Source organism: Oncorhynchus clarkii, chromosome 10 (assembly GCF_045791955.1).
Source record: "Oncorhynchus clarkii lewisi isolate Uvic-CL-2024 chromosome 10, UVic_Ocla_1.0, whole genome shotgun sequence".
Taxonomy (NCBI): Eukaryota; Metazoa; Chordata; class Actinopteri; order Salmoniformes; family Salmonidae; genus Oncorhynchus; species Oncorhynchus clarkii.
In genome coordinates, this window is record NC_092156.1 from 59,470,847 (window position 1) to 59,491,663 (window position 20,817).

General features: G+C 44.1%; 1 protein-coding gene across 1 annotated transcript in view; it reads right to left on the reverse strand.

Annotated features, from left to right (window-relative positions):
• The window catches only part of LOC139419685 (melatonin receptor type 1A-A-like), a 56,390-nt gene extending 42,262 nt beyond the window's left edge, over window positions 1-14,128 (reverse strand). The window contains exons 1-2 of the mRNA XM_071169670.1: window positions 14,025-14,128; window positions 13,774-13,928 (exon numbers count right to left, since the gene is read on the reverse strand). Of these exons, the coding sequence (XP_071025771.1) occupies window positions 13,774-13,928; window positions 14,025-14,077 (208 nt within the window). The 5' untranslated portion in view covers window positions 14,078-14,128. The remainder of the gene's footprint in view (window positions 1-13,773; window positions 13,929-14,024) is intronic.
• Window positions 14,129-20,817: the final 6,689 nt, after the last annotated feature.

Below are 20,817 nucleotides of genomic sequence, written 5' to 3' on the forward strand. Positions count from 1 at the left end.
ACTTCCAAAAAAACAGAGAGACGGTCACACCACACACACAAGGGCGCATGAAGACCCAGTCCAACAAACAGGACGAAACTGTTTGGAAAAATGGAATCCACAAAATATTCACACACCATAAACAGAAAAACAAGCCCGCACAAAAGCCGGCGGGCCTACCGGGTTTAAATAGCCCAAAACAAAACCCAAACAAGAAACAGGTGCAACAAATCAGACACAACTAAATGAAACAGAAAAGGGGATCGGTGGCAGCTAGTAGGCCGGCGACGACGAACACCGAGCGCCACCCGAACAGGGCGAGGCACCATCTTCGGCGGGATTCTTGACAACTCCCAATCACGGCCGGTTGTGATACAACCTGGAATCAAACCAGGTCTGTAGTGACGCCTCTAGCACTGAGATGCAGTGCCTTAGACAGCTGCGCCACTCGGGAGCCCTAAAAATAGCAACATACTGGGCACACACTGGTTGAATCAACGTTGCTTCCACGCCATTTCAATGAAATGATGTTTGAACAAACAAGGAATAGACGTTGAATTGACGTCTGTGCCCAGTGGGAACAGAATAGGCAAAATAATAGGGGCCCAGAAAAGTGCTCTATTTTCATCTTTAAGGAACAAATTCCACAGATGAAATGTCTCTGTATCCCTCCCTTTCTATTAGTCTCTCTCTACCTCTCTCTCTCCCCCCTCTGTCCATCCCCAAAGGAGTGATGATAACAGCAGAATTATAACTGAACCGAGAGCATCCTGACCGGTTGCATCACTGCCTGGTACGGCAATTGCTCGGCCTCAGACCGCAAGGCACTTCAGAGGGTAGTGCGTACGGCCCAGTACATCACTGGGGCAAAGCTGCCTGCCATCCAGGACCTCTACACCAGGCGGTGTCAGAGGAAGGTCCTGAAAATTGTTAAGGACCCCAGCCACCCCAGTCATAGACTGTTCTCTCTACTACCACATGGCAAGCGGTACTGGAGTGCCAAGTCTAGGACGAAAAGGCTTCTCAACAGATTTTACCCCCAAGCCATATGACTCCTGAACAGGTAACCAATGGTTACTCAGACTCCTACCCGGACTATTTGCATTGTGTGCCTCCCCAACCCCTCTTTTATGCTGCTGCTACTCTCTGTTTATCTTATATGCATAGTCACTTTAACTATACATCCATGTACATACTACCTCAATTGGGCCGACCAACCAGTGCTCCCACACATTGGCTAACCGGGCTATCTGCATTGTGTCCCACCACCCGCCAACCCCTTTTTACGCTACTGCTACTCTCTGTTCATTATATATGCATAGTCACTTTAACCATACCTACATGTACATGCTACCTCAATCAGCCTGACTAACCGGTGTCTGTATATAGCCTCGCTACTGTTATTTTCAAATGTATTTTTACTGTTGTTTTATTTCTTTACTTACCTACACACACACACACACACACACACACACACACACACACACACACACACTTGTTTTTTTCCGCACTATTGGTTAGAGCCTGTAAGTAAGCATTTCACTGTAAGGTTGTAATACCTGTTGTATTGGGCGCATGTGACGAATAAAATTTGATTCGATTTGAACCACACAACACAATCCAAACCTTTCATTAAGTTTGCTCACTGCTCCAGGGTGTCTTGATAGACACACATCACACACACAGACAGATGTTCTTGTCTATTAATGTTCTGTATTATGTCATGTTTTGTGTGGACCCCAGGAAGAGTAGCTGCTGCTTTCGCAACAGCTAATGGGGATCCTAATAAAATACCAAATACACACACACACACACACACACACACACAGGCAAGCCTACTTGAAGAGATGTTGACGACTTTCCCTTTTTTATTGCCCTAGTTGACTGGAGGTGATGTTGAGACTGATTTACGGCCGATGTTAAGTGGGTTATGACGAGAACTAAGGAGAACGTTGCTTAGGCAGGCCTCGCTCTCTAATCCACTTCTTCCTAACAAATTATTAATTTATGCAGCTCGGACACACACACACACACACACACAGCAAAGCCGCTGACACACACACATTAGCGAAGCCACCAACACAGACACACACGCATACAATAGGAAGCTGCCAACACATACACACACACACACAGGGAAGCCACCAGCACACATACACGCAGCGAAGGCACCCCCAGGTCATGCACTCCCGCGGCCCTCACCTGAGTTTACCCACCATCCTCCTTGCTCCTGACAACATGCCCTATCCCCCCACCACTGCTTGACTCCTAGTGTTGTCAGTCGCCGCGGCAACGGACATCAACAGGAGCATGCAGCTTTTTTGGCCAATGCTCACAGGTAAGAGTTGACAAAGATGTCGATCGCAATGTGACTTTCTGGTTATCGTTTTGAAGCATTGCGGTGCTGTTTTAAACATGTTCTTATGCTGAGGGAACGGTACCAATTCCCTTGTTAGGCAAGCTGTGCAGTGTAGTGTAGCGAGGCAAACTCTGTGGTAACAGACTGGTTCTTGGCGGATGGTTTTGTAGAAATTCCAACTGACAAGACATCATGAAAAGTTTGAGCATATCAACCAAGGTTACACATATCCAACTTAGAAAGCTATGCAACTAAATATAACTAGGCAAGACAGTTAAGAACAAATTCTTATTTAAAATGACGGCCTACACCGGCCAAACCTGGACGACACTGGGCCAATTGTGCGCCAGCCTATGGGACTCCCAATCACGGCCGGATGTGTTGCAGCCTGGATGGGGAAGAAGGACACAGACATCTCATCCCACTTCACAGATGCAAACTTTACACTGTTTCAAAGTGTGGAACTGTTGCTGCTGTGTTTGAGAGCTTTTGGGATTTGCATTAGATGCAACAGCCAATATCAAAAACATGTTTGAACCATTTGTTGTCCAAGCAAGGAGTCTACACAGCATGGGCCTGTAGCATGGGCCTGTAATGGGGCGCCAGGTAGCCTAGTGGTTAGGGCGATGGTCTAGTAACCAAAATGTTGCTAGATCGAATCACTGAGCTGACAAGGTAAAAAGCTGTCGTTCTGCCCCCGAACAAGGCTGTTAACCCACTGTTCCTAGGCAGGTATTGAAAATAAGAATTTCTTCTTAACTGACTTGTCTAGTTAAATAAAGGTAAAATAAATTTAAAAAAATAGGTATTGAGTGCTATGGTCTGGCAGTATTCAGATTTTCATACCATACAATTCCTATACCATACCGGAGTAAAACATTTTTTTGTGGGGGGGCGCACAATGCTAATTTTGCCAGCAGGGATGTTGATTCAGGAGGGGATTGTCTTTGTTAGTGGCCTGTATAGCCCTAGGAAGCTGCACGTGTCTCTGCTGTAACCAAGAGACTTGATCTTGAAAGCTGATCAAGTCTCTTGATCAGCTTGCAAGTCTCACTGATCTAGCAAGTTAGCAAACCAAATGCGTAGCTGGAGCCATTAACTGGAGATCATTTATTTGGCGCATCCCCTTTTTCTTTTTTACGGTATTGAAAATCATACAGTTGTTATTTCAAAATACCCCGGTATACCCTATACTGCCCAAACCTATTGAACGTGTCTCTCAAAAACAGGTGGTGTTGACGTCTTTATGGAACAGCATGACAGCTCACTTTGATAGTTTTTTATTTTATTTATTTTTTACCCCTTTTTCTCCCCAATTTCGTGGTATCCAATTGTTTTAGTAGCTACTATCTTGTCTCATCGCTACAACTCCCGTACGGGCTTGGGAGAGACGAAGGTTGAAAGTCATGCTTCCTCCGATACACAACCCAACCAAGCCGCACTGCTTCTTAACATGGCGCGCATCCAACCCGGAAGCCAGCCGCACCAATGTGTCAGAGGAAACACCGTGCACCTGGCAACCTTGGTTAGCGTGCACTGCGCCCGGCCCGCCACAGGAGTCGCTGGTGCGCAATGAGACAAGGATATCCCTACCGGCCAAGCCCTCCCTAACCTGGATTATGCTAGGCCAACTGTGCGTCGTCCCACGGACCTCCCGGTCGCGGGCGGTTACGACAGAGCCTGGGTACGAACCCAGGGTCTCTGGTGGCACAGCTGGCGCTGCAGTACAGTGCCCTTAACCTCTGCGCCACCCGGGAGGCCTCACTTTGATATTGTTTTGACTATGCAACAGAAGTTGACTGCTGCAACTAGATCTAACAAATTGACCTGGTGCCAGCATGTACTCATTCCAATCCTTGTGATGTAAATACAAAACACTACATTCTGGCAATACTATGTTTGCCACGTGCATCCAGCAAAAAGGAACCTTGAACTTTACAAGACAGGTCTAAAATGGGACTCTTCTTCTGTCTGGTTGTCACGAACGGCGTCAGGGAAATGACCGGACCAAGGTGCAGTGTGGTAAGCGTACATTTTCCTTTATTAAGAATGTCGCCCCCAAAAAAAAGAAACACCAAAAACAAACGTGCAGCTTCCTAGGGCTATACAGGCCACTAACAAAGACAACTACCCACAACTAAGGTTGAAAAACAGGCTGCCTAAATATGATTCCCAATCAGAGACAACGATAGACAGCTGTCCCTGATCAAGAACCATACCTGGCCAAAAGATAGAAACAGAAAACATAGAAATAAAGAAACTAAAATGCCCACCCTAGTCACACCCTGGCCTAACCAACATAGAGAATAAAAGCCTCTCAATGGCCAGGGTGTGACAGTACCCCCCCCCCCCCCCCAAAGGTGCGGACTCCGGCCACAAAACCTGACTCTATAGGGGAGGGTCCGGGTGGGCATCTACTTCGGTGACGGCTCCGGTGCGGGATGCAGACCCCGCTCCACCTCTGGCTCCCCCCACTTTGGTGGCGCCTCTGGACTGGGGACCGTCGCTGGAGGCCCCGGACTGGGGACCGTCGCTGGAGGCCCCGGACTGGGGACCGTCGCTGGAGGCCCCGGACTGGGGACCGTCGCTGGAGGCCCCGGACTGGTGACCGTCGCTGGAGGCTCCGGACTGGAGACCGTCGCTGGAGGCTCTGGACTGGAGACCGTCGCTGGAGGCTCTGGACTGGGGACCGTCGCTGCAGGCTCCGGACCGTGGATCAATACTGGAGGCTCCATGCCGTGGATCCTCACTGCAGGCTCCGGGCCATGGATCATCACCTGGAAGCTTTGTGCCATGGATAATCACTGGAGGCTTCATGCCATGGATCATCACTGGAGGCTTCGGGCCATGGTTCATCACTGGAGGCTTCGGGCCATGGTTCATCACTGGAGGCTTCGTGTCATGGATCATCACTGGAGGCTTCGTGCCATGGATCATCACTGGAGGCTTCGTGCCATGGATCATCACTGGAGTGAGGAGATGTATAGGCAGTGCGTGGAGCTGCCACATGGCTTACACGCTGGGGAGACATACAGGAGGCTTGGTTCTTGGAGCAGGCACCGGATACACTGGTCCGTGGAGGCGCACTGGAGGTCTTGAGCGTAGAGCCTGCACAACCCGTCCTGGCAAATGCGGGGTGCTGGCACAGGACGCACTGGGCTGTGCAGACGCACCGGAGACACAGTGCACAGAGCCGGCACAGGATATCCTGGGCCGAAGAGATGCACTGGAGGCCAGGCGCGCTGAGCCGGCACCATCCGTCCTGGCTGGATGCCCACTCTAGCCCGTCCAATGCGTGGAGCTGGAATGTAGCGCACCGGGCTGTGAACGCGCGCCACCGCATAACACGGTGCCTGACCAGTACCACGCTCCCTACTGTAAGCACGAGGAGTTGGCTCAGGTCTCCAACCTCAGGTCTCCAATCTCCTCGTGAGGCTGCCTCTCGAGCCTGCTCCGCTGTGCCAACTCCTCGTATTGTCGCCGCTCTGCTTTCGCCGCCTCTATCTCCTCCCTTGGACACCAATACTCACCAGCCTTTGCCCAGGGTCCCTTGCCTTCCAAGATCTCCTCCCATGTCCATTCCTACAGAAAACGCTGCTCCTCCCGGCCACACCGCTTGGTCCGTTTGTGGTGGGTAGTTCTCTCACAAATGTCGTCAGGTAAATGACCGGACCAAGGTGCAGTGTGGTAAGCGTACATTTTCCTTTATTAAGAATGTCATCAACAAAACAAGACAAAACAACACCAAAAACTAAAGTGCAGCTACCTAGGGCTATACAGGCCACTAACAAAGACAACTACCCACAACTAAGGTGGAAAAACAGGCTGCCTAAGTATGATTCCCAATCAGAGACAACGATAGACAGCTGTCCCTAATTGAGAACCATACCCGGCCAAAACATAGAAACAGAAAACAGAGAAATAAAGAAACTAGAATGCCCACCCTAGTCACACCCTGGCCTAACCAAAATAGAGAATAAAAGCCTCTCTATGGCCAGGGCGTGACACTGGTACACTCCAATGACAGATATTGGGCAGCAGATTGTCAGAGAGGTGAACAAACAGCTCTGTTCACAACACCCCATGTATTTCCCTGTCACTCAAACATTCTAGGTTGTCCATTGACAGATGATTAGTGAATACTAGACCTGTGTCAAATATGAATAAATTCATGAATTTGTGTGTCTGATGTTATGACTATATCATGTCTCTCTTTTGCTGTGGAATCTCTTTGAACGCAGTGCAAATTCTGTACCTAATACACACAATAAAGTACTATCTATTCGAATCAAAATATTTTAAACACTGTTCTATACTTTAGAGTTGCTGTTGGTTCGGTGTGTCTAGTACAACAGAATGGTCTCAAAAATACAAACCTCAATCTAGTTTGACCCAGAGTTCAATTGGGATTTAAAATAGATGAAATTCAAACAGGACACTGGGGGAAATCAGTGCAATTAAAAATATCAATTTCCCTCCAAAAAGAAGATTTGTCTTTTGTTTTTCACTGAGCTCTCTAATTTGACGTCACTGTGCTGTGTACCAATTTCCGTTAAAGAGGTTTAGCAACAAAGCCAGTGGGATATTTAGGGGCCGTAAACGCTTGTCATAAATGGAGACATACGCAAAGCACTTAATGCCGTATTATATGCTTAGAAATCATGTATTACGCTTGGAGCTACAATAACAGACTCTGGAGTGGCAGTGGGGTTTGGATTCTATGATGATCCAAAATAACATTTAATGAAACGAAAGCAAACTTTGGAACTTGAAGTTTGAATCTGAAGTTTACCTAAACATCATTGAAACTTGTAATGTGTATACATGAAAAGACATGAATTTGATAGTATACGAATGGCTTGTAGACCATATATAGCTTTTACACCAGACTCTATAATCAGACTCTGTAGTGTAGACATACACTGCATTCGGGAAGTATTCAGACCCTTTGGCTTCATCCACATTTTGTTACGTTACAGCCTTATTATAAAATGGGTGACATCGTTTTTTCTTCCTCACCAATCTACACATACAGTACCAGTCGAAGGTTTGGACACACCTACTCATTCAAGGGTTTTTCTTTGTTTTTACTATTTTCTACATTGTAGAATAATAGTGAAGACATCAAAACTATGAAATAACACATGTGGAATTGGAGTAACCAAAAAAGTGTTAAACATATCAACATATATTTTGTATTTGTTGCCTTGATGACATCTTTGCACACTCTTTGCATTCTATCAACCAGCTTCACCTGGAATACTTTTCCAACAGTATTGAAGGAGTACACACATATGCTGAGCACTTGTTGGCTGCTTTTCCTTCACTCTGCGGTACAACCCATCCAAAACCATCTCAATTGGGTTGAGGTTGGATGATTGTGGAGGACAGGTAATCTAACCCAGAACTCCATCACTCTCCTTCTTGGTCAAATAGCCCTTACACACCCTGGAGGTGTGTTCGGTCATTGTCCTGTTGAAAAATGAATGATAGCCCAACTGAGTGCAAATTAGATGGGATGGCGTATCTCCGCAGAATGCTGTGGTAGCCATGCTGGATAAGTGTGCCTTGAATTCTAAATAAATCACAGACACTGTCCCCAGCAAAGCATGCCCACACCATCACACCTCCTCTTCCATACTTCACGGTGGGAACCACACATGCAGAGATTATCCTTTCAACTACTCTGCATCTCACAAAGACACGGCGGTTGGAACCAAACATCTCAAATTTGGATTCACCAGACCAAAGGACAGATTTCCACCGGTCTAATGTTCATTGCTCGTGTTTGAACTCTGTGAAGCATTTATTTGGGCTGCAATTTCTGAGGCTGGTAACTCTAATTAACTTATCTTCTGCAGCAGAAGTAACTCTGGGTCTTCCTTTCCTGTGGCGGTCCTCGTGAGAGCCCATTTCATCATAGCGCTTGATGGTTTTTGTGACTGCACTTGAAGAAACTTTCAAAGTTCTCGTTGACTGACCTTCATGTCTTAAAGTAAAGATGGACTGTCTTTTCTCTTTGCTTATTTGAGCTTCCATATTATGGACTTGGTTTTTTACCAAAAAGGGCTATCTTCTGTACACCACCCTTACCTTGTCACAACACAACTGATTGGCTCAAATGCATTAAGAAGAAATGAAATTCCACAAATGAACTTTTAACAAGGAATACCTGTTAATTTAAATGCATTCCAGGTGACTACCTCCTGAATCTGGTTGAGAGAATGCCAAGAGTGTGCAAAGCTGTCATCAAGGCAAAGGGTGGTTACTTTAAAGAATCTCAAATATAAAATATATGTTGATTTGTTTAACACTTTTTTTGGTTACTACATGATTCCATGTGTGTTATTTCATAGTTCTGATGTCCTCACAATTATTCTACAATGTAGAAAATAGTCAAAATTAAGAAAAACCAAGGAATGAGTAGGTGTGTCCAAACTTTTTACTGGTACTTTAATACCCCACAATGACAAAGCAAAACAGTTTTTGGAAATTTTACCGAAATTCTTAAAAAAAAAACTGAAATATCACATTTACATAAGTATTCAGACCCTTTACTCATTGCTTTGTTGAAGCACCTCTGGCAGAGATTACATCCATAAGTCTTCTTGGGTATGACGCTACAAGTTTGGCACATCTGTATTTGGGAAGTTTCTCTAATTCTTCTCTGCAGATCCTCTTACGCTCTGTCAGGTTGGATGGGGAGCATCGCTCCACACCTATTTTCAGGTCTCTCCAGAGATGTTCGATTTGGTTCAAGTCCGGGCTCTGGCTGGGCCACTCAAGGACTTTCAGAGACAGGTTCTGAAGCCACTCCTGCATTGTCTTGGCTATGTGCTTAGGGTCATTGTCCTGTTGGAAAGTGAACATTCACCCCAGTTTGAGGTCTTGAGCGCTCTGGAGCAGGCTTTCATCAAGGATCTCTCTGTACTTTGCTCCGTTCGTCTTTCCCTTGATCCTGACTAGTCTGTGAGTCCCTGTCACTGAAAAACATCCTCACAGCATGATGCTGCTACTACCATGCTTCACCATAGGGATGGTGCCAGGTTTCCCCCAGATGTGACGCTTGGCATTCAGGCAAAAGAGTTGAATCTTGGTTTCATCAGACCAGAAAATGTTGTTTCTCACGATCTGAGAGTCTTCAAGTGCTTTTTGGCAAATTCGTAGCGGGCTGTCATGTGCCTTTTACTGAGGAGTGGCTTCCGTTTGGCCACTCCACCAATCAGGCCTTTATGGTAGAGTGCTGCAGAGATGGTTGTCCTTCTGAAAGGTTCCCCCATCTCCACAGAGAAAGTCTGGAGCTCTGTCAGTGTGACCATCATGTTCTTGGTCACCTCCCTGACCAAGGCCCTTCTCCCCCAATTGCTCAATTTGGCCAAGCTCTAGGAAGAGTGTTCGTGGTTCCAAACCTTCCATTAAAGAATGATGATGATGATATTTATTTGTAAAAAAAAATATTTTACCTTTATTTAACCAGGTAGGCTAGTTGAGAACACGTTCTCATTTACAACTGCGACCTGGCCAAGATAAAGCATAGCAGTGTGAACAGACAACACATGGAGTAAACAATAAACAAGTCAATAACACAGTAGAAAAAAATAAAATAAATTGTGTGTAGATTGACGAGGAAAACCTTTTTTCGTCCATTTTAGAATAAGGCTGTAATGTAAGAAAATGGGGATAAAGTCAAGGGGTCTAAATACTCTCCCAATGCGCTGTACAGGTATGTCATGTCTTCAAGTTCTCCGTTGCCAAGATTTATTGTCTGGCACAAGTTGAATGATCAATTGAAATTGAATGACCTGCCCTAAATCATACACAACACGACAAGTAAACACTGCTGTTGTGCCTGGTGTACCTCAAACACACACACAAGCGTGCATGTAGCGTGTATTCAAAACTTTGGCACACTGCTTCTGAAAGGATGGAAAGCAATGCAACATCGCTGGGTTGAGAGAGAGTGCTTCAGATTAAAGTTCAATGTGCAGTCAATCACACACGCACACTCTTCTGCGGCACAGCCATTCTGTTCGCTGGCAAAGGGGCAGGCCACATGGGCAGAGGTGGTGGTGGCTTCCACGTTCCCCGGATGCCCAAAATGAACCTTACTCCACGATTGGACCAATCTGTTTTAGCAACGCTATGGGACTTTGCACTTTGTCTGAACTTTACAAAATACTTAAATATCCGCTGAGGAGAAAATAGGCATGATCAGTGTCCCAAATGGCTCGCTATTCTCCTTATGGGCCCTGGTCAAAAGTAGTGCACTGCATAGAGAGGGTGCCATTTGGGATGCATGTTAATGGAAACTTGCATGGAATTCAAACCCATTCTGTTATTTCAGTTTATTCCCATGCCTGAGTTTTCCCATACCACAAAACCCCATTTTGGTCAGCATCAACAAACAGACTTTGGTTGTCTGCGGTTTATCCATAGCTCGCAGACTGCTCGAGGAGTCAAGTCATAATCCGTGTTTACATTGACAAAACGAACCGGCACATGCATTCCATTCCATCCCATAAATAACAACCATGTCAAACATTATGTAGCCTGGTGAGACAACTCCATGCCAATAGACCTAGAAAATACTAAGGAAAAGTGTCAATCAATATAGCTGCCATGAGGCATACGATTTGCCAATGTAGGGTTTTTTCCTTTTTTGGGAGGCTTGAATAGAAAGAAAATTGTGAGGGCTTTGAGTTGGACATGCACCATCTTTGGGAACAGGGCAGGGAAATTGCAAACGCTCCTGAAAGGCATAAAACTAAGGATACAGGGAAACTGGGTGGCTGGCCTGCTTAAGGGATGTTAGTATTCGCCAAACGTTGTTGTGGAAACAGTGTTAGAGAGATACCACATTTTTTCACGTGGCTCAATTGAAGCCTGTCACATAGGTCCATTATTAATGACATCATACAGAGACAATTATTGTTGTGTAGAAAGCTGACAAAAGACTGAATGGATATTCATGTCAGTGTAAATGGTTTCATTCAAAGCAGATATTCTAACTAGGGTTGGGCGGTATTTCATACCTTCATACCGTTCCTGTACCATACCGGGGTATACATTATTGCCAGCAGGGCCGATATTTCTTTCCAAACATAAAAATAAAAGAAAATAAATGAAAAGGCATTTATGCAGCAGGGATCTTGATCCAGCAGGGGATTAATTGTCTCTGCTGTAACCAATAAGCTTGATCTAGCAAGTTAGCCACTTAGCTCACAAACCACTTTTTTATTTTATTTAACTATTAAGAACAAACTCTTATTTTCAATGACAGCCTACCCCGGCCAAACCTGGGACAATTGTTCGCCACTCCCTAGGGGAGTCCCAATCACAGCCGGATGTGACTCAGCCTGGATTTGAACCAGGGTCTGTAGTGGTCTCTTGCACTGCGATGCAGTGCCTTAGACCGCTGCACCACTCGGGAGCCAAAATACCTAGCTGGAGCCCTGAGCTGGAAACAATTGATTTGGCACATCTTAGATCTTAGATATATATCCTACAGGTGAAGCAGTTTAATAATTCGGGACTACCATTAGGACTTTCAGATCAGTGCAAATGAAGCACATGGGACAAGGAGTGGGCGCCACTTTAGACTGTTGAGATGCAGCCATTATTGACGCAGAAGGAGGAGAGGGAGCCACGTCAGACTATTGAGATGCACCCAGAGAGACTGCACTTGTTAAATCAATTGAACTCTGTGCACTTAAATGTATCATCCCTCCCGTCCTCAAAGATGTGCTCCCTAAATAAGTATCGTTTTTTTGGCCACAGACTGGGCACCATAAAATATGATCAAACATGTCATACCAAATTAAAAAGATGTGATTTTTTTCTGCACCTGATGGAATGTTCAATTCTATTTGCTGTATAAACTATTCAAAGACTCACATCCAGGACAAAGCAATTGTGCAATTCTGTGTATGTTTATATCAAACGGAAGTGATTATAATGATAAATCGGGATGGTGAGGGGGGTGGGACAAGGAATTACAGGAAGCCTTAATAATAATAATAATATTCTTCACATTAGGGGGAGGGTCTTAATATGACTGGCACAAATATATTTTTCTTAAATCACTTAAAAGATGCTCTGCGTTTGACATTAGGTCTAGGCTGTGTCAATCAAACGCAACTAATATCATGAAACGTCAAAGAAAAAAAAAGTAATTTGGAGGGTAAAAAAAAAATGTCATTTATCTAGATTCACATTCCAGTAAACTACAAACCCTCAAAGCTGTGTACAATGTGGATTCGTCTAAAATTTAAATCTGTCATTGAATGTCCAGAGCGGCACCGGATCCCAAAGCATGTCCATTTGGTATTTGGTTGGAGAACTCACCAGACAGTAATAATGTAGGACTAAATGTGTATTTTCTCAACAGCTTAACTTCTATCTGGCGCACATGTTATCTGTAGCCTATCAAATCACAATGTTATTGCTGAAGATATATATATTTTTTTAATGATATGTATATTATTGCGTTCTCACCCAAGAATGTCGTCTTATCACAGGGTTACAGCAGTACTGTACTTTGGAATAGAATCATTAAGACATTAAATATCCAAACATAAGTTAAACAACCACGCCACAGTACAATACTATAATGCATTTAAAATATACATACTGTACAACATACAACATTATTCTACATACGACATTATCCCACATTATAATATCAAACACATTCTATATCCAATCTGCCATCTGGTGATAATAGGCAGGACACAGCAGCCCCACTCCGATCCCAATTGATAAAACCCAAGTGCGCACGTGACGCATCTTCTGTCACTTAATCCAATTTTTCCATTGAAAAATAAAACGGATAGTTCTCATTCAGACATCCCAGTTTAGTTACATGATTGATAGGATGTGAAATGCAAACTCAAACTAAGCATGTGGAGCCTGTGGCGCACATGTCTGTTGAAATACACTGCGGTCCATCCTATAGTTTCTCTTGAGTAGTTGCGGGCGGCGCGTGTCAATCTATCTCGGCGAGTCTATTTTTCATTGACCCTCTCTGGCTATTGTTATTGCCTGGGGTATACGATCAGGCTACCAACATTGGCACGGCATCCTCTATAACGCGCGGGTAGCTACCTCCAAAAGGATCATTACTTTCACCGTAGCTTTAAGCTCAAACTAAATTAACTGGGATAGACCCGTGCATTTTATTGCTTTTCATCGATGTAGGTAGTAGGTCTATCACAAATTCTGCACAAATAAACCTACTTGTTTTGTTAATTTCTACATGTGCGCGCGAACAGCGTATATAGCTTTACCCAAACGCCTGTCCTTTATTGTTGTCATATTTCGGAATCAAATGTATCAAAACAATGTGGTGTCAAATACAACAATTTGAAACTTGTTTATAAACACAATACAATACTTTGGCTACTCCGACCTCGTGCACAATAGTATACATTACTCACCTGCATTCCTTAGCTTCTTATTCCGGTAGACAGAGAATATCACCAAAAGGTTGCCCAAAATATCAACCACGATAGTGAATATCAGGAAGCACCCCAAAGTTGTAGTAACCCACGGAGGGCGGTTCAACACTTCCTCGTACGGGTCCAGCGACGACCTGTTCAGATAAGACCCATTTATAATCATTGTATATTTTGTAACTTTCCCAATTAGCGAAATAAACGTGCCGCCCGTCCCATAATATGTAGTCTACATTTTGGACACAGGGATGCCGTGGTATACTCCCGTGGCTTTCCTCCTCTCCATATTGCGCGTTATAAGATCCCGAAGACAACCTTATGTTTAACCTTCTAGTCACAATGCTCGTGTGTCAGCGTCTACATTTATATGGCTATATGTGTCCCCATCACATTGTTGGTATGTGACATTCAGAGGCAACTTCAGACCTTCCCATGTTAACATGATGTGATTACAGTGGGCCCGTCGTGGTTGGATGACGGGTAAGTGGTAGCCTAGTGATGCCTCTCAGCGGCCGAAAGAGGGAAAAACAGTGGACGGCACGCGGCGGCACTCGTTTCCAAGTGTCTTTTGAAGCATGTTTGCGAGCTCTCCTCGCTATTATTGCTTCGCTTCCAGCGACTTCGTCGTTCATTTATTCAAGCGTTCACTGATACTTTTTTTTTTTGAGGAATCGTTCATATTTTTATTTTTTATCCTTTCCCACGTTGATTCATTTCACAAATAAAGAAACAGATAACATGCACCTTTTTTAATAAAAGATCAACATAAGGATGTTGACTCGACTATGCTATTATTAAGATCATCATGATGATTATCCTTAATATCAATTATTGGAATTATTCCAATTACTATGATAGCGAAAACACTGTTAATTCAAATAACATAACATTACTTACTAATATTATGGAGAGACAGAAAGATTTAGACAGATGTACAGATGCCATATAAATCTCTCTCTCTCTCTCTCTCTCTCTCTCTCTCTCTCTCTCTCATATCTGTGTCCCAACAGCAGGCGTTGTAAAGAGTGATCCACATGATTAGTATCTACAGAATATCAAGATAAACTACAAACTCTAACATAGAAACATTAATTGTGTCTCAAATGGCACCCTATGCACTAGTCAGGATCAGGGCTCATTGGGATCTGGTCAAAAGTAGTGCACTATATGGGAATATGCAGACTTATAGAGACAGGTTGAGGAGACTGCTTGTAGCTGAGCTGGGGAAATGTGGTGGACCTGACTTGAAAAACCAACACATGGTAAATCAAATTTATTTTACCAAAGGTAACTGCGCCCCTGCGACCTATAAGTACAATTGTAATCGCTTCCTTCTGCACAAATTCCCACACACACGCACATACAAGCGCGCACACACAGACACACACGCGCTGTTAAGGGGTTGTCACCCAAACCTCATCTGCCATGTGAATGCAACTTTAATGTGGAGACATCCCACTAATAGGTCTGCTGTGATGAAGGCAGTGCATTAAAAAGGTCTGTGTGGGCTATGTTCTCTCTCTCTTTAATTCTCTCTACCCTTCTCTCTTTCTTTCATTCACTCTCTTTCCCTCTTCAGCTCTCCCTCTCCACATTATCCTTCTCTCTCTCTCTGTGTGTGTGTGTGTGTGTGTGTGTGTGTGTGTGTGTGTGATACCATTGAAGCCTTTTTGCCCGAGTGGAGTTGCAGAAAAACACATTTTAAAGCGATTGGAACATCTTCAACCAGTCAGACAACAGAAGCCACAGTGCTGCATTTTGCAGAAGTAAAACAAGCACTTGCTGTCGTTGCAGAGGAAGGCACATTGAGTACCAGGACATAAACCAACTAGGTCTGACAATTAGACATTCATCCATGTTTCACAAACAACTTTCAAAGTCAAATGTTGACGTGTTTTACGGTTAAGTTCAGGCGTTAACTTAGAATGTTTTAGGTTATAGGTTAAGTTTAGGCATCAACCCCAAAATCGTAAGGTTAGGCATTAGCTCTAAATGGTTAAGGTAAGGGTTAAGGTTTGGGATATAGGCTTGAACAAAAATCTCAAAAACAACTTTCCATCGCTGGATTCGAACTTGCAAACTTTGGTCCTTGGACGTGGATGGACGTTAAATACTGACTTGTATCGCGGTGACCTGGCTGCAAAAGTATTTCAGCTAACGCCTGCTTACTACCTTGGCTCGAGCAAAGAAATGCCGGCTGAACTGAAGCCATATAGTGCCTGTCAACAGTGGCGATTCGCGTTCGTCGTCCGACAGAACGGTGAGGGCATCAAGCTCACATCCCCTCCACTCCCAGCCAGATGTAATGTAGCAAAACAGTGAGTGAACTCGTAAGACTTCTGGGCGGTTGTACGAGGTTACAGGCTAGTCTCATTAAGATGACATCTGTTTTGCAAAAACCAACTCTTCACGATAGCAGCAGCTTCATCTTGACACCTTGTTCAAAGGGCTATATAGATACAATTTGATTGATTGATTGGGTACTACTCAAGTAATTCAGTTGGACGGGACAGGCTCTGTTGCAAATGGCACCCTATTCCCTATATAGTGCGCTCATTTTGACCAGAGCCCTAAAGTGCACAAAAGGGAATAGCGTGCTGTTTTGCGATGCAAACACTGTGTCTGACCCAGCAAGTCAACTATATGAGGCTACCTTGTATGTCCACCATGCTTTTAGCTTGTCATAAAATGTTAACATATTGCCCTGAAAGCCAATATGAAGTACTCTTAGACCCATTACTATCTGTCATAAGGTTGGAATGTGTCCATAAGTGGTAGTAAAAATAGTATCCAAACTAAATTGTTAGTTTGGAACCAGGAATAGACTTGAGTTAAGTTGAAGAGAGGGCAAAGGTTACTCCAATCAAAACATCATGATTACTTTGGGGTGGGCTCTCATCCTGTCCAGCCACACGCGAACACAAACATGTTTATGTTCGCATGCACACGTACAGACATATACATACAAACACATCCGCACACACACACACACACACGTCTCATGCGACCAATGTAATTCATTGCATGTCTTTGATGTGGCTTCGTCCCACACTCATTAAGGCGGACAGAGGTTTGACTGCTTGTGAAAATGGCCAGCTTCAGTCAGCTGATTCTAGCCATTACTTCTGGTTAGTTCTAGTTGGGCAGCTTAGTCATGCCAAACACTTATCACCACATCTCCTTCAGCCTATCAGTGGCTTTGATTCCCAGGACTTCAGTTTCAGTTAGTCTATGACCCCAGCACGCTGTGTGGTCCGAAACATGCTTTCCCCCATCATAATGAACACTTCAAAAAGTTGTCCCTCCTGCTGAACTTTTCCTCCTCGAGACTGAATCCCTCTACGTCTGATGTTTTATTGTGCGTGCATCCTAACCACCACATAGTTCATGTCAGTTCTCAGATGTGTGCATGTGGACATCTTCTTCCATTAAACTCCCCCTAACCCGGTCATCCTCATCCTTGTTCTGACCAGACATCCTGTAGTGGTTACTAGCGGCCTTAAGCCAGCACCTACGGTTTCTTATTGCATTCATGGTCCTTTGATTCTCTACAACCCTACCTCTATTTTTCACTGCTTAATCTCATGATACACTACAGACAGAGAGAACAAGAGAGAGAGAGAGAGAGAGAGAGAGAGAGAGAGAGAGAGGAAGAGAGAGAGGAAGAGAGGGATATTTACTGTTGACTGTTTGTTTATTTCACTTTTGTTTATCCATTTCACTTGCTTTGGCAATGTAAGTGTGTTTCCCATGCCAATGAAGCCCCTTGAATTGAATTGCGAGAGGGAGGAGAGATAGAGGGTGGGAGAAAGAGAGAGCAGGCGAGAGAGATGTAGGGAGGGGAGAGAGAGAGACAGGGAGAGAGAGAAAGAAAAAGAGAGAGCTTCTGAGCTCGGAGACCCTTCGACACATTGCTGTGATCTGTTGAGATTTCTATCATCCACTTTGGGTCTGATATTGGCCAACCAAACCCAAGCACCCCCAAACTATTTCAGACAATAGAGTCGGAGTGGGAATACCAACGCATCCAAACACTTTAGTCCAAACAAGAACCCTAGTCACAGTGGAACTGAGTCTCACAAAGCATCTGCAATGAACAGAATCATACGCATGGTTCTGCTGCATTGTCAGTCGATAATAAATCAATGGTTTGAATAAAATACAAAGGCACTGACGTGAGCAGAGACGGTGAAGGGGGAAGACTGACGAAAGGGCATGCAGGCAATGAACAGAACATTGACCTCAGAACAGAGCACACACTTCTGAATGAATGGGAGCAAGAGGTGGGGGGGGGCAGATTGTGTGTGTGTGTGTGTGTGTGTGTGTGTGTGTGTGTGTGTGTGTGTGTGTGTGTGTGTGTGTGTGTGTGTGTGTGTGTGTGTGTGTGTGTGTGTGTGTGTGTGTGTGTGTGTGTGTGTGTGTGAGAAACAGAGCAAAGACAGAGAGTGAGTAGAAAGACAGCAACACAATTAGACCCAAACAAATCATGAGAAAACAAAAAGATAATTACTTGACACATTGGAGAGAATTTACAAAACAAAAACGAGCAAACTAGAATGCTATTTGGCCCTAAACAGAGAGTACGCAGTGACAGAATACCTGACCAATGAGACTCAAATAAAATCAAATACAATTTTAGAAGATGGTTAGAAGACGTTAATGCGAGTGTAGCGAAATGCTTGTGCATCTCGTTTTCCGACTATGCAGTAATATCTAACAAGTAATCTAACATATTCACAACAACTACCTTATACACACAAATACACACAAATGTAAAGGGATGAATAAGATTATGTAAATTTAAATATATGGTTGAGCGATGGCGCGCGGCATAGGCAAGATGCAGTAGATGGTGTAGAATACAGCATAAACATATGAGATGAGTAATGTAGGATATGTAAACATTATTAAAGTAGCATTATTTAAAGTGATTAAAACTCGTTTTTCAACAACTCCACAAATATCTTATTAACAAACTGTAGTTTGGTAAGTCGGACAGGACATCTACTTTGTGCATGACAAAAGTCATTTTCCAACAATTGTTTACAGACAGATTATTTCACTTATAATTTAATGTATCACAATTCCAGTGGGTCAGAAGTTTACATACACTAAGTTGACTGTGCCTTTAAACAGCTTGGAAAATTCCAGAAAAGTATGTCATGTCTTTAGAAGCTTCTGATAGGCTAATTGAATTGACATCATTTGAGTCAATTGGAGGTGTACCTGTGGATGTATTTCAAGGCCTACCTTCAAACTCAGTGCCTCTTTGCTTGTCATCATGGAAAAATCAAAAGAAATCAGCGCCAAGACCTCAGAAAAAAAATTGTAGACATCCACAAGTCTGGTTCATCCTTGGGAGCTCAGCAAGGAAGAAGCCACTGCTCCAAAACCGCCAAAAAAAGCCAGACTACGGTTTGCAACTGCACATGGGGACAAAGATCTTACTTTTTGAAGAAATGTCATCTGGTCTGATGAAACAAAAATCTAACTTTTTGGCCATAATGACCATCGTTATGTTTGGAGGAAAAAGGGGGAGGCTTGCAAGCCGAAGAACACTATCACAACCGTGAAGCACGGGGGTGGCAGCATCATGTTGTGGTGTGCTTTGCTGCAAGAGGGACTGGTGCACTTCACAAAATAGATGGCATCACGAGGGTGGAAAATTATGTGGATATATTGAAACAACATCTCAAGGCATCGGTCAGGAAGTTAAAGCTTGGTCACAAATGGGTCTTCCAAATGGACAATGACCCCAAGTATACTTCCAAAGTTGTGGCAAAATGGCTTAAGGACAACAAAGTAAAGGTATTGGCGTGGCCATCACAAAGCCCTGATCTCAATCCTATATAAAATTTGTGGGCAGAACTGAAAAAGTGTGTGTGAGCATGGAGGCCTACACACCTGACTCAGTTACACCAGCTCTCTCAGGAGGAATGGGCCAAAATTCACCCAACTTATTGTGGGAAGTTTGTGGGAGGCTACCCGAAATTGGGTCAAACAATTCAAAGGCAATGCTACCATATACTCATTGAGTGTGTGTAAACTTCTGACCCACCGGGAATGTGATAAAAAAATTTTTTTGAAATAAATCATTCTCTCTGCTATTATTCTGACATTTCACATTCTCAAAATAAAGTGGTGATCCTAACTGACCTAAGACAGGGAATTTTTACGAGGATTAAATGTCAGGAATTGTGAAAAACTGAGTTTAAATGTATTTGGCTAAGGTGTATGTAAACTTCCGACTTCAACTATACATGTAAACATTATTAAAGTGGTATTATTTAAAGTGACCAGTGATACTTTTATTAAGTTCATTTATTTAAGTGGCAAGAGATTGAGTCAGTATGATGGCAGCAGCCTCTCTATGTTAGTGATGGCTGTTTAACAGTCTGATGGCCTCAAGATAGAAGCTGTTTTTCAGTCTCTCGGTCCCAGCTGTGATGCACCTGTACTGACCTCACCTTCTGGATGATAGCGGGGTGAACAGGCAGTGGCTCGGGTGGTTGTTGTCCTTGATGATCTTTTTGGCCTTCCTGTGACATCGGGTGCTGTAGGTGTCCTGGAGGGCAGGTAGTTTGCCCCCAGTGATACGTTGTGCAGACCCGCACCACCCTCTGGAGAGCCTTGCGGTTGAGAGCGGTGCAATTGCCATACCAAGCGCTGATACAGCCTGACAGGATGCTCTCGATTGTGCATCTGTAAAAGTTTGTGAGTGTTTTAGATGACAAGCCAAATTTCTTCAGCCTCCTGAGGTTTAAGAGACGCTATTGGACCTCCTTCACCACGCTGTCTGTGTGGGTTGACCATTTCAGTTTGTCTGTGACTACTGTCCCATCGATGTGGATGGGGGGGTTCCCTCTGCTGTTTCCTGAAGTCTACAATCATCTCCTTGGTTTTGTTTATGTTGAGTGAGAGGTTATTTTCCTGACACCACACTCCGAGGGCCCTCACCTCCTCCCTGTAGGCCGTCTCATCGTTGTTGGTAATCAGGCCTACCACTGCAGTGTCGTCTACAAACTT